Source organism: Hippocampus guttulatus, chromosome 7 (genome assembly GCF_054856545.1).
Source record: "Hippocampus guttulatus isolate MCC_2025c chromosome 7, RoL_Hgut_1.0, whole genome shotgun sequence".
Taxonomy (NCBI): domain Eukaryota; kingdom Metazoa; phylum Chordata; class Actinopteri; order Syngnathiformes; family Syngnathidae; genus Hippocampus; species Hippocampus guttulatus.
The window spans coordinates 8466317-8481056 of record NC_141267.1 but is presented as its reverse complement, the minus strand read 5'-3'; the positions used below and the strand labels follow the sequence as shown (position 1 = coordinate 8481056).

Genomic DNA, 14740 nt, shown 5'->3' with positions numbered 1-14740 from the left:
TGGTCGTTTTTTTCGGGCTGAAGACGCCTTACTATGCTATGTCGTTTTTTTCGGGCTAAAAACGCCTTACTAAACGATGTCGTTTTTTTTTTTCAGGCTAAAAACGCCTTACTATACCATGTCATTTTTTTTCGGGCTAAAAACGCCTTACTATATATACTATGTCGTTTTTTTCGGGCGAAAAACGGCTTACTATATATACTATGTCGTTTTTTTTCGGGCTAAAAACGCCTTACTATACTATGTCGTTTTTTTCCGGTATAAAAACGCCTTACTATATATACCATGTCATTTTTTCCGGTATAAAAACGCCTTACTATATATACTATGTCGTTTTTTTCGGGCGAAAAACGCCTTACTATACTATGTCGTTTTTTTCGGGCTAAAAACGCCTTACTATACTGTCGTTTTTTTCGGGCTAAAAACGCCTTACTATACTATGTCGTTTTTTTCGGCTAAAAACGCCTTACTATACATGGTCGTTTCTTTCGGGCGAAAAATGCCTTACTATACTATGTTGTTTTTTTCGGGCTAAAAACGCCTTACTATACTATGTCGTTTTTTTCGGGCTAAAACGCCTTACTATATAGTATGTCGTTTTTTCGGGCTAAAAACACCTTACTATACATGGTCATTTTTTTCGGGCTAAAAACGCCTTACTATACTATGTCGTTTTTTTCCGGTATAAAAACGCCTTACTATATATACCATGTCATTTTTTTCGGGCTAAAAATGCCTTACTATACTATGTCGTTTTTTTCGGGCGAAAAACGCCTTACTATACTATGTCGTTTTTTTTCGGGCTAAAAATGCCTTACTATACTGTCGTTTTTTTCGGGCTAAAAACGCCTTACTATACTATGTCGTTTTTTTCGGCTAAAAACGCCTTACTATACATGGTCGTTTCTTTCGGGCGAAAAATGCCTTACTATACTATGTTGTTTTTTTCGGGCTAAAAACGCCTTACTATACTATGTCGTTTTTTTCGGGCTAAAACGCCTTACTATACATGGTCGGTTTTTTTTCAGCTAAAAACGCCTTACCATACTCGGTCGTTTTTTTCGGGCTAAAAACGCCTTACTATACTATGTCGTTTTTTCGGGCGAAAAACGCCTTACTATAGTATGTCGTTTTTTCGGGCTAAAAACGCCTTACTATACATGGTCATTTTTTTCGGGCTAAAAACGCCTTACTACATATACTATGTCATTTTTTTCGGGCTAAAAACGCCTTACTATACTATGTCGTTTTTTTCGGGCTAAAAACGCCTTACTATGCATGGTCGTTTTTTTCAGCTAAAAATGCCTTTCTATACTATGTCATTTTTTTCGGGCTAAAAACGCCTTACTATACTGTCGTTTTTTTTTCGGGTGAAAAACGACTTACTATATACTATGTCTGTTTTTTTTTCGGACTAAAAACACCTTACTATACTATGTCATTTTTTTTCGGGCGAAAAACGCCTTACTATACTATGTTGGAGGTTTTTCAGGCGAAAAACGCCTTACTATACTATCTCACACATAACTGAGCGGGGTTTGAACCAGGGTTGCCTGGACCAAACACCGGGGTGTATACCTCTACACCACCAGCGACTGTATCTATATCTGCACTACAGGCGTATTTGACATGCACCTTTGAGGGTTTCCAGGAAAAAGTAACTAAGTGTTGTATTTTCACACAAAACTGAGCGGGGTTTGAACCGGGGTTGCCTGGACCAAACATTGGGGTGTATACCTCTACACTACCTGTGATTTTGACTTGGCCTGCACTTTAGGCCTATTTGACATGCACTTTCAAGGGTTTCCAGGAAAATGTGTTATATTTTTACACGTCACTGGGCGGTCGTTTTTTTTTCAGCTAAAAACGCTTTTCTGTATACATGGTCGTTTCTTTTTCAGCTAAGAACGCCTTGCTACACATGGTCGATTTTTTTGGGCTAAAAACGCCTTACTATACACATGGTCGTTTTTTTTCGGCAAAAAACGCCTTACTATACATGGTCGTTTTTTTCGGCTAAAAATGCCTTACTATACATGGTTGTTTTTTTCGGCTCAAAACGGCTAACTATACATGGTCGTTTTTTCGGGGTAAAAACGCCTTACAATACTATGTCGTTTTTTTCGGGCTAAAAATGCTATACATGGTCGTTTTTTGGGCTAAAAACGCCGTAGTATACATGGTCGGGGTTTTTTTGGGCTAAAAATGCCTTACTATACATGGTCGGGGGTTTTTTCGGCTAAAAACGACTTACGATACATGGTCGTTTTTTTTGGCCAAAAACGGAAAAATCCTGTTGTGACTTAGATGGCTGATGACATTTCAGGAAATGTCCTGTTGTGATTGAGATAGTCAGATGACATATCCCCTTTCTCTGACAGGAACAGGTGGAGAAGATCGAAGCCAAGAAAGCTGCACAAGAGCAAGAAATGACAACACAGAGAGAATTAAGAGTATCGTGACTTTTAATGTGTTGTGCTGATCTTTTATTTTTTTTAATTTAAAAAAAAAAAAAAAAAGTTTTATGCTTTCATTTATACATTTGAGTGTGACGCTGGGCTGGCTCCGTGGCCCACTGGTTAGTGCGTTGGAGTGCGAACTCAGAGGTCCAGGGTTCAAATTCAGCTCCGGCCTGTCGCTCTTGTGTGTTCTCTTCTTGCTGGCATGGGTGTTGTCCGTCCACCCTCCCATCAATTTTCCCATCCCCTTGTACTCACAAGGGTCGGGTTCGGGGGGGTGTGCTGGAGCCTCCCCCGGCTGTCTTCGGGCCATCGGCAGAGGGGAGGGGGCACCCTCACCCGGCTGACAGCCAATCAAGAAAACCATTTGCACCGTTTTTTTCCGGCTAAAAACACCTTACGATACATGGTCGGTTTTTTTCGGACAAAAATGCCTTACTATATACATGGTCGTTTTTTTCGGCTAAACGCCTTACTATATACATGGTCGTTTTTTTCGGCTAAAAACGCCTGACTATAAATGGTCATTTTTTATCGGCTAAAAACGGCGTGCTATACATGGTCGTTTTTTTTGGCTAAAAACGCCTGACTATACATGGTCATTTTTTATCGGCTAAAAACGGCGTGCTATACATGGTCTTTTTTTTCGGCTAAAAACGCCTTAATATACAGTACATGGTCGTTTTTTTTGGCTAAAAACGCCTTAATATACAGTACATGGTCGTTTTTTTTGGCTGAAAACGCCTAACTATACATGGTCGTTTTTTCGGCTAAAAACGGCTTACTATACATGGTTGTTTTTTTTGTCTAAAAACACCTTACTATTTATGGTCGTTTTTTTCGTCTAAAAACGCCTTACTACACATGGTCATTTTTTTCGTCTAAAAACGCCTTACATGGTTGGGGTTTTTTTGGCTAAAAACGCCTTTCTATACATGGTCGTTTTTTTTCGGGTTAAAACGCCTTACTATACATGGTGGGTTTTTTCGGCTAAAAACGCCTTACTATGCATTTTTTTTTTTCGTTGAAAAACGCCTTACTATACATGGTCGTTTTTTTCGGGTTAAAACGCCTTAATATACATGGTCGCTTTTTTCGGCAAAAACGCCTTACTAAACATGGTCGTTTTTTTTCGGCTAAAAACGCCTTACTACAAATGGTCATGTTTTTTGGCTAAAAATGGCTGACTATATACATGGTAGTTTTTTTCGGCTAAAAACACCTTACTAAACATGGTCGTTTTTTTTCGGCTAAAAACGCGTGACTATACATGGTCGTTTTTTTTCGGGTTAAAACGCCTTGCTATAGGTTGTTTTTTTTCGTTGAAAAACGCCTTACTATACATGGTCGTTTTTTTCGGCTAAAAACAGCTTCCTATACATGGTCATTTTTTTCGGCTAAAAGCGCCTTACGATACGTGGTCCTTTTTTTTCGGCTAAAAACGCCTTACTATACATGGTCGTTTTTTTTCGGCCAAAAATGCCTTACTGTACATGGTCGTTTTTTTTCGGGTTAAATCGCCATGGTTGTTTTTTTTCATTGAAAAATGCCTTACTATACATTTTCGGCTAAAAACGGCTTACTATACATGGTCATTTTTTTCGGCTCAAGATGCCTTACTATACATGGCCGTTTTTTTCGGCTAAAAACGCCTTACTATACATGTTTTTTTTTTTCGTTGAAAAACGCCTTACTATACATGGTCGTTTTTTGGGGTTCAAACGCCTTACTATCCATGGTCGGGTTTTTTTCCGGCTAAAAATGCCTTACTAAAGATGGTCGTTTTTTTCGGGTTAAAACGCCTTAATATACGTGGTCGTTTTTTTCGGCTAAAAACGCCTTACTAAACATGGTCGTTTTTTTTCGGCTAAAAACGCCTTACTACAAATGGTCATGTTTTTGGGCTAAAAACGGCTGACTATATACATGGTAGTTTTTTTCGGCTAAAAACGCCTTACTAAACATGGTCGGTTTTTTTCGGCTAAAAACGCCTGACTATACATGGTCCTTTTTTTTTCGTGTTAAAACACCTTGCTATACATGGTTGTTTTTTTTCATTGAAAAACGCCTTACTATACATGGTCGTTTTTTTCGGCTAAAAACAGCTTACTATACATGGTCATTTTTTTCGGCTAAAAGCGCCTTACGATACGTGGTCCTTTTTTTTCGGCTAAAAACTCCTTACTATGCATGGTCGTTTTTTTTCCGCCAAAAGTGCCTTACTGTACATGGTCGTTTTTTTTTTTTCGGCGAAGAACGCCGTGCTATACATGGTCGTTTTTTTTCGGCCAAAAATGCCTTAGTATACATGGTCGTTTTTGACACTAAAAATTCCTTACTATACATGGTCGTTTTTTGGGGGCTAAAAATGCCTTACTATACATGGTGGGGTTTTTTGGGCTAAAAACGCCGTAGTATACACGGTCGTTTTTTTGGGGCTAAAAACGCCTTACTATACATGGTCGTTTTTTTGGGCTAAAAACGCCTGACTATACATGGTCGTTTTTTGGGGCTAAAAATGCCTTACTATACATGGTCGTTTTTTTCGGCTAAAAAGGCCTTACTATACATGGTCTTTTTTTCCGACTAAAAACGCCTTACTATACATGGTCGGTTTTTTTTTGTTAAAACGCCTTACTATTCATGGTTGTTTTTTTCGGCTCAAAACACCTTACTATTCATGGTCGTTTTTTTCGTCGAAAAACGCCTTACTATACATGGTCGGTTTTTTTTGTTAAAAGGCCTTACTATTCATGGTCGTTTTTTTCGTCGAAAAACGCCTTACTATACATGTTGGGGTTTTTTTCGTCTAAAAACGCCTTCCTATACACGGTCGTTTTTTTTTTTGGGCTAAAAACACCTTACTCTACATGGTCGTTTTTTTCGTTTAAAAACGACTCATCGTTCACTTCAAAGAGCCGAAATCCTCAGGCCTGCTCCTGAATTATTTAAATTTTTGCAACATTTGTTTATAATTATATGTATATGTTGTTGTTTGTGTTATTATCATATGCAATTGAATAAGTAGACCATTTCAGAATTCGAAATTTGGGACTCTCTCAATGCATAATGGGACTCATACTTTTCTGATCACCGAGTCCCTGGGACTCGCTGCCAGTAAACTGTAAAATTATCACTGCAGAGATTACCGCTTTTTCTGCACTCAGTGATTGACTTCTATGCAAATTCATTTCTCAACTTGTCTTCCGTGCCATGTCATGCCTGTTGAGTGTTGATTTACTTCACTCCTTCAAAAACTGTGCTCCCAAAACCTAAACCCGAGCCAAACCCGACATTACCCGCGCAGTTAGGCAGGGGTGTCGCAAAGCCGAACGCAAGTGGAAAAATGACAAATTGCATGTCTCTTATCAAATTTGGAAAGACTGCTGGCGTAACTACCAGCTCACAGTAAAAGAGGCCAAAAGAGAATATCTGTCGGACCTTATTCAAGCTAACCGTCACAACCCACGCGCACTATTTAAAACAATAGATTCTGTACTCAAACCCCCTCTGCCTACTTGCTCGGATTCTTCACCCGAGATGTGCAACAGATTCCTTCAGTTTTTCATTGGTAAGGTCTCTACAGCTAGGACTCCGGTCTCAAATACCGCATCTGACCCCTCTGTCCATGTTCCATGTTCAGCTGTGCTAAATTCTTTTGAAACTGTGTCCTTGGCGCTTTTGGAGGATGTAGTTCGCCAGACAAAGCCATCTGGCTCCCCTTGCGACTCTCTTCCCCCGCACTTCTTTCAGGAGGTTCTCCCGAGTGTTGGCGCATCAGTCTTGGATATCATCAACAGCAGCCTCTCTTCTGGTGTAGTTCCCCAACAGTTTAAACATGCTGTGGTCCAACCCTTGATCAAGAAAGCTGGCCTTGATCCAGATGTGCTGTCAAGTTTCAGGCCCATTTCCAAGCTGCCTTTCATTTCCAAAATTCTGGAAAAAGTCGTGCACATGCAGTTGAAAATTTTCTTGGATGAACATAACATCTTGGAGGTCTTCCAGTCAGGTTTCAAGACGATGCATAGCACGGAGTCAGCCCTGTTACGCGTTTCTAATGACATCCTCCTGGCAAATGACTCTGGAGACCACGTGTGTCTAGTTTTATTGGACTTAACTGCAGCATTTGATACAGTGGATCACAGTATTCTGCTGTCTCGTTTGCAGCACTTGGTGGGCATTGGCGGCAGTGCTCTTGAGTGGTTTAGGTCCTATTTAGCTGACAGAACCTTCTGTGTCAGCCTTGGCTGCTCTGAGTCACGCACTGCTCCCCTGTCATGTGGTGTTCCACAGGGCTCAATTCTGGGGCCTCTGCTGTTCTCGCTGTATCTGCTCCCATTGGGTTCCATCTTAAGGAAACATGGTATTCCCTTCCACTGCTATGCAGATGACTGCCAGATCTATGTCCCACTGAGCAAGAAAGACGCCTTCTCATTAAGGCCACTCCTATCCTGTCTGGAAGAAATCAAAACCTGGATGGCACAAAATTTCTTGAGATTCAATGAAAAGAAGACAGAGGTGATATTGTTTGGTCCCAGTGGCCCTTGTACATTCCATCCTGTAGACTTGGGCCCCCTGTCTCCTTATCTTAAGTCAACAGTCTCAAACTTGGGCCTTAAACTGGACAGTGATTTCAAACTCGATCAGCAAATTGGTGCCGTTGTTAAATCCAGCTTCTTTCACCTTAGACAGCTGGCCAAAATAAAACCTCTCCTCTCACATGAACACTTTGAGATGGTAATTCATGCCTTTGTCACATCCCGGCTCGATTACTGCAATGCCCTTTACTTTGGAGTCAGCCAGTCCTCCATTAAGCGCCTTCAGCTGGTCCAGAATGCCGCCGCTCGCCTCTTGACTGGTACTCGTAAGAGGGAGCACATAACTCCTACTCTGGCATCCCTTCACTGGCTCCCCATTCATTTTAGAGTTATTTTCAAGATCCTCTTATTTGTTTTCAAATCTCTGAATAATCTCGCGCCACCTTACCTCTCTGAGCTCATCCGCCCCTACACACCTGCCCGGCGCCTCAGGTCTGTGGACCAGACTTTATTAGAAGTACCAAGAACTAAACTGAGGCTCAGAGGGGATCGAGCCTTTTCTGTTGCTGGTCCCTCTCTCTGGAATGACCTCCCACTAAACATTCGGCAAGCCTCCTCGCTGCCCATCTTCAAAACCCTCCTCAAAACTCACTTGTATTCTTTGGCATTCGACTCAGCATGACTTAGATTTGTTCTTGGTTTTACTGTTTGGTGCTTTCTACCGCCTTTATTACCGATTTGTCTTACTGTTTATTGTGCATGTTAAATTGCTCCATGTACAGCACTTTGTATGCAGCGATGGCTGTTTGAAAGTGCTCTATAAATACTGTTGACTTGACTTGACTTGACATTAAGAAACTACTGCACTAAAACATTAATTCATAAATGTATATCATATGCTTTTTTGTTTTTCTCAGTATAAATAACACGTACCCTGACTGTTCTACTCTTTGAATAAAAACACTTCATTCAAGCGTTAGGGAGTGCAAGGGGTTATGATGGAGGCGTGTTGCAAATCATGAAGACCTGCCAAGTGGTATGATAGCATTGTTTTATACATGTCCTCGGCTCGGCCTCAGCTTCAAAATCAGTCCTTGGTCCCTGGCCTTGGAGGCAAGTCCTTGGTCCTTGGCCTTGGCCTCGGATGATTTCTCAAGTCCTTGGCCTTGGCCTTGCCTCGGAAGATTTTCCAAGTCCTTGGCCTTGGCCTTGGCTTCGGAGTCAAGTCCTTGGCCTTGGCCTTGGCCTCGGGTTGCCGGTCCTTGGACACAACACTGGTGTGTGTGTGTGTGTGTGTGTGTGTGTGTGTAAAACTTTGTAATGTTTTCTCATGTTGGACTTCCACGTGAAAACATTGTAAACCATTCTGATCACCTGGCTTGACCTTGTCTTGCTGAGACGATTCCTTACCCCATTGAATGTAACCCAGGGGACGTGCTTGTGGGGAGGGCTCAGCGCTCTCGTCATGACCGCGTTGGCGTGCATCAATCTACGGCCCAGATCTCCCTTGACACAAGTGTCGATACTGACCCAAGAGACGGCGGGGGCGTGCATCTGAAGACACTACAACAGCAAGATACGCAGAAGGAGGCTTGAAATAGGACACGGATCACTCAAGTCGAAATCCCCAGCGAGCTCTTCTATTCATTCTCAAAGCGATAGATGTGAAAGAGCGTTTCTGTGTTTGTACGGTGAGGAGTTTCAATTTATTTTATGGTCGGGTGGACACTGGAAACGTATATTCAGTGAAATGGCAACAATCAATCGGCACCACCTGGTTATACTTCATATCAACATCCATAAATGTGGCAGCTAGACTGGCCTCTTCATCCCTCCCTCAAAGAAAACACTCACCGGCTGGGCTGCACCGAGAACGTCGGCAGCGGATTCCATGCAGTAGATAATGTGAAAAGCTGCAGGGCCGCACAAATGGAGGATGCAGGCCTGAGGGGAGGAGCAATTGATCAGACTTTTTTGTTTGTTTGTTGTTTTTACACATGTAACAATTATAAGTGCAAAACAAAATAATTAGGTACCTGATTAAACATTTATCGTGAAATGTCTCGATTTATTCCTTGTAACAAATCAAATTTAACAAAGTCTTGATCGTATTAAATGATAATTATAATTCAATTCCGTATAAATGCAAACAAGTGAATTGTCTGATTTCACCATTTTAAGTGTTACTTCTTTCTTTTGTGTATTAGCTAATTGATGTGTCAAAAACATTTAAAAATTGAACTGACATCGTAAGCTTTTATTGAATCAAAATTATAGTCATTACAAATGCAAAACAAGTATTTGATTCAATCGTTTGTCCCTAAACTGGTTCACTGATGTGCACTAGTGTAGATATTTTTTTCATTACACCGCTTGATCCTCACTAGGGTCACGGGGGGTGCTGGAGCCTATCCCAGCCGTCTTCGGGCAGTAGGCGGGGGGCACCCTGAACCGGTTGCCAGCCAATTATTGAACATACATTTCACTTTTATTAAATAACAGGTTAATTATACTGCAATTACATCAATCATAACAAATTTAAGTGAAAAATAAATTTGAATAAAAAGCTATTATTTATTATATTCTTTATAGTTGGAACAAGCGGCCCGCTCTGTCCATTTAAAAAAACAAAAAAACAAATCAAAGGTGTCCCTTGAGCACCCAAGTTTGTCCACCCTTGGATAAAACCATGCCTCACCTCAATCATGTTCCCATGGCATTCTGGCTCCCCATGCTGGCAAGTGAAGGTAGTATTGTCCGACACCAGTTCCTGCAAGGAAATACCATTTTGAAAAAAATGTGATTTCCTCATATATAAGACTAGGAAGCGCAAGCAAACAGATCGCCACACCTTGGCGTTGCCATACGGCACCAGCGTGACATTCATGATGTCCTGCAGCATGGACCAGGTGGGGAAGAGCTGCTGAGTGATGAACGACCTGCAGCCTGGGCACAGACACTCGTAGTAAAGAGCGACAGACACCGGAGCAGCCGCCTCCTTTGGACGTACGGCGCTTAGTTCCATACACTGCTTCTGCACCTGGGGCAGGGGAAGACAACAAACATGAGATGGCCCCACTTGCAGTGCTGTTGGTAACGCATAACTTCTAAATGTTCACATTTTCCACTCACAATTAATCTCATGCATTACTTTCACCAGTCAAGTAATTAGATTAGTTACTCTTAAAATATCACACAACCTTACTACACAAAGAACATTTACTTCTACCCGAAGATGATGTCAGCATTTTAAAGAGTACAGTATTGGCCCGAATATAAGACGGCCCTGATTATAAGATGACCCCCTCTTTTTCAAGACTCAAGTTGGAAAAAAGACTCTTTGAACACCAAATTAATTTTTATACAGAAAATAATTACAGTCCATCTGGAACAAATGATTCAAACAATATATTTGAGAGAAAAGGCATGTTATTTTGCCTCATTCAAATCTTAATATCTGAACATTTAAATATGTAAACTAAAGTGCAATCACATTCATAAATGAATGGCTTCTGGTTTTTGAAATGTAAATTACATCATAACTTCTCCTCAGCTGCCGGTTAACCTGGCCGATCTTTGACCCACTTTTCTCCATATTGTCGCTACGTTTCTCCATTTTCTGTTATCTCTTCTATTATTTTCTTCTCTTTTCTTTCTTACCTCTATTTTTTATTTTTATTCTTCGTGACAGGGGTTCACTTTGGCCTGGGGAGTCAAGTTCAGCATTCGCTTCAATGATATCTGGCGCCATCTAGCGTCGTGAATGTGTATAATGTCTAGACCCCGAATATAAGATGACACCCACCTTTTCAGTCTTATTTCAATGCGAAAAAACACCGTCTTACATTCGGGCCAATACGGTAATAACTTTCGCCACCAAACCACCTACAACTTGCTGCAATGTGAAAATAAATACTTCGCGGCCACTGTGTCTCCATCAAACATATTGCGCATACAATATAGTTAACCATTAATAAAATACAGTCGGACACCCGATTCCAAATCCATCAGACTCACTAAAGGCACTCAAATAAAGGTACATGATGGAACACGTACAGTAAGAAAGGGAAATTCTAGTATGGTCAGCTTCAACAAAGTGAGGTATTGTGGGAGTCTTCAACTTCACATTCCATGTCATGTAGCCATCGTGTCACGTTTTCCGCGAATTGATGACTCAGCGCATGTCCATACTGTAGTACAGGGGTGCCCAAACTTTTTGGATCGAAGATCTACTTTTCAATCAACTAACCTCCCGGGATCTACCCTTACCGGCACGCGCGCACACACACACATGCACATGCACACGCACACACGTACACACACACACACACACGCACACGCACGCCATGATGAGAAACAGCCTGAAACTGAGGCATGCGACACACTTTTGAAGCCTGTTAACTATCGTAGCTCACACGTACCGTTTTAAAGTGCTTCCCTGGGCCCTCCTAGATTCCTATTCTTTTTCCGTGCCCTCGGTAAATTGTACACGAAGCAAACTCTGAATGAGAATTGACGATAAAAGATAGAGCGCAACAGTTCTGATCACAAGCTGCAATTGCAGACTGCTGAGCGCTAACAACTTCCGGTGATGTAATCACGCGCCACCGTAAATTCAAGATTTACCTGCTTTATTTTATTTTTTCAATATTTTTTGGGTGAAAATGAGACTGATAAGATGATTCGGGTGCAGTGTACATTAACACAAAAAAATATATTAGTAACATGTACAAAGACACACAAATGGTTGTTTGTTTGTTTTTCTCCTCGACACTCCTCGGATCTACTTGGGACCTGTCTTAGATCTACCGGTAGATCAGGATCGACCAAATGGGCACCCCTGCTGTAGTACATCAACAGAGAGAGATTTGCATTTCCAAGCTTGAAATCCAGACACTATATTTTAGTTTGTGTCATCTTAAAACAAAAAGATTCAAGTTTGTTGCATACACTGTCCTGTCTACAGCAGGGGTGGGCAATTATTTTCCCGGGGGGGCCAAATGAGAAGCAGAAAATATTGTGGAGGGCCGGGCTAAAAGTTAGAAATAGAAATAGAAAATAAAGAAGATAGCACAATGTCTTTGTATGCCAGTAATAATGGAACATTCTCCTCCAACATCACACTCAGCACCGGTTCTCCTCAAGGATGTGTACTGAGCCCCCTGTTGTTCACGCTCTACACATTTGACTGCTCTCCGACTCTTATTAGCAGTCCAGTTTGCGGAAAGTTTTTAACATGATAACAATCAAACCATTCTAGGAAATGTTCATTTACTCGAGCCACAAGCAATTCACTCTGAGCATGGAAATTGACAGAATCGGACTGATTAAGAATCGCTTCCTTGTTTTTCAAAGTCTCGTAGATTTGAGTCTTTCCGACTCCAAGCGTCTCCTGAATGTTTCGTACTTTGTTACCCGCTTCGTTTAATCAGATACATATCACTTTCCCTTCCATGGTCATTACTCTCTCCCTCTTTCTTCGTCTTCCCCTCCCTCCCTGTGCTCTGCAACTTGAAGTAACTGTCCAAACGAAATGAATGCAATCAAACCTTAACTGTGCACCAATCTTCAGCGGGCCGGATTAAAGAGACCAACGGGCAAGGATCCAGCCCGCGGGCCCCCTGGTCTACAGAGTCTTATCTAGCTTTAGGAACCGCAGCATGCATTCAAGCTTAAATAGAAGATTCCACCAGATTTTGTGACTGCAGGAGGTCCCCAGACTTAATAGTGATACATTTTTAAACAATGTACATTATATTGAGTTTTGCCATTACAACATTGACAGTTAAATATGTCAAGTTAAAACAAAAAGTGCCTATTTTGAGTTTCAAATGTATTTATGTTAGGTGAAGTCTAGAAAGACTGTCTTGATTTTTTTAAAAATAAAAACACAAGTAGCCCATCCATTTTAAGTGAAATTCAGAAAATTCACTTTTTCATATTAAAAATGATGCAAACTATGCAATCCATCCATCTTCTATAGCGCTTGTCCTCATTATGGTCACATTAATGAATATGACCGGATCAGGGCAAGTTTAAACAAGCCAAACCAAAGTAGCTAATGAACAACTTGGAGTTTTCAATTAACATAAAATGTTTTTGGAACGTGTTAGGACACTGGATGACTGCCAGCCGTTCAGCCACTGTGCGGCACGCAGACAAAAACGGTCTAACAAAATGTTCAAACATTTAGTTCCATCCATCCATCCATTTTCCGAACCGCTTGATCCTCACTAGGGTCGCGGGGGGTGCTGGAGCCTATCCCAGCCATCTCCGGGCAGTAGGCGGGGGACACCCTGAATCAGTTGCCAGCCAATCGCAGGGCACACAGAGACGAACAACCATCCACGCCCACACCCACACCTAGGGACAATTTAGAGCGTCCAATCAGCCTGACATGCACGTTTTTGGAATGTGGGAGGAAACCGGAGCACCCGGAGAAAACCCACGCAGGCCCGGGGAGAACATGCAAACTCCACACAGAGAGGCCGGAGCTGGAATCGAACCCGGTACCTCTGCACTGTGAAGCCGACGTGCTAACCACTGGACTACCGGGCCGCCGCAAACATTTAGTTTGAATTCTAATTTGTCTGTTTACTACATTTGGACCAGAACAGCCCATCCAGTCACATGCAGAAACACTGTAAGGCCTTAAATAGCTGAAGCATGACTCTCATTTTACAACTGATCACACGAGCTCCATTCAATTCAATCAGATTTAAACTCAAATCAGGTATACAGTTTTCATGAAACGATTTCTGCATTGACTAAGCAAGGGATGGATGGGATGGCATTAGCACCCAAGAGTGGGAAATAACAAACATGTTTCTTCTTCTCCAGTGGACCTACGCATAGTTGCGGCTCGGCACCGGTAGTTCCACTTTTTCAAAATTATTTGCAATTTATCTATTTATTCATTTTTGCACAAAATGAGTTGTACTTAATGTTGGTTATCTGTTCAGAGGTTTTGTGCTGCCTTTGAATGATCATTTTTATGCAAGGGAGACCATTGTACTGGGGAATGGTGGAGGTACACACTATGTTGTTGTTGTTGTTTTGGGGGGGGTTACATTGTTCAAATCCTTTGTTGTTGAAGGCTGGATCTTTTTTTACAGTATCCTCATTGGGAGATGTACAACGTAAAAGCATTGTGGAAAAAATGAAATACACTAAGATACTATGATGTTAAATGGTTCAATAATAAAACAGACATATGCATGTATTTTGTCCAAATTTAAAATGACGTTTTTATGTCATATATGGGGGGGGGGGGGGGGGGGGAAGCCATGTCTGTGTTCTATCTCAATGCTGCAACACTTTGTGCACTCACCTTGCATTCAACAGCAATCTCCAGGGAGCGACACCACTGCGATGGAGGATATCGACAAGAGGGTTGAGGATGAGATGAGGCTGCGCTCCAAACGTAACAGAGGAAGACGACCAAAAGAGCTGCAACAAGAGCCGGGAGCTTCATGGTGTATCGAATGTGTGCTCCACACTGAGGACAGACCCAAACTACTGTATCTACTCAGTGCTCATGACTCTCCACTGACTACAGCCACGTGTAAAAGACTGATGATGAGTTCACTGTCCCTCGTACACTAAATGCCTCTTCGCTGTGACCAATTGTATAATAGTTGTAGAATGTGGAGATTACCTGCAGACCTTGACTAGAGACATAAATAAAGCTGGGACAAATACTACTATTGTATGAATTAGCATAATTTATGTTTATGTACAGCC

At 41.6% G+C, this 14740-nt stretch overlaps 1 protein-coding gene across 3 annotated transcripts in view; it reads right to left on the bottom strand.

Annotated features, from left to right (window-relative positions):
• LOC147202157 (gamma-interferon-inducible lysosomal thiol reductase-like) overlaps positions 1-14550 on the bottom strand; it is a 26268-nt gene extending 11718 nt beyond the window's left edge. For all 3 annotated transcript variants that reach the window (XR_015101399.1, XM_086115849.1, XM_086115850.1), the window contains exons 1-5: positions 14328-14550; positions 9849-10037; positions 9696-9767; positions 8852-8941; positions 8408-8560 (exon numbers count right to left, since the gene is read on the bottom strand). Coding sequence is in view for 2 of the 3 variants with exons in the window: in XM_086115849.1 (XP_085971975.1) it covers positions 8408-8560; positions 8852-8941; positions 9696-9767; positions 9849-10037; positions 14328-14471 (648 nt within the window). In the remaining variant the exon portion in view is untranslated. The remainder of the gene's footprint in view (positions 1-8407; positions 8561-8851; positions 8942-9695; positions 9768-9848; positions 10038-14327) is intronic.
• Positions 14551-14740: the final 190 nt, after the last annotated feature.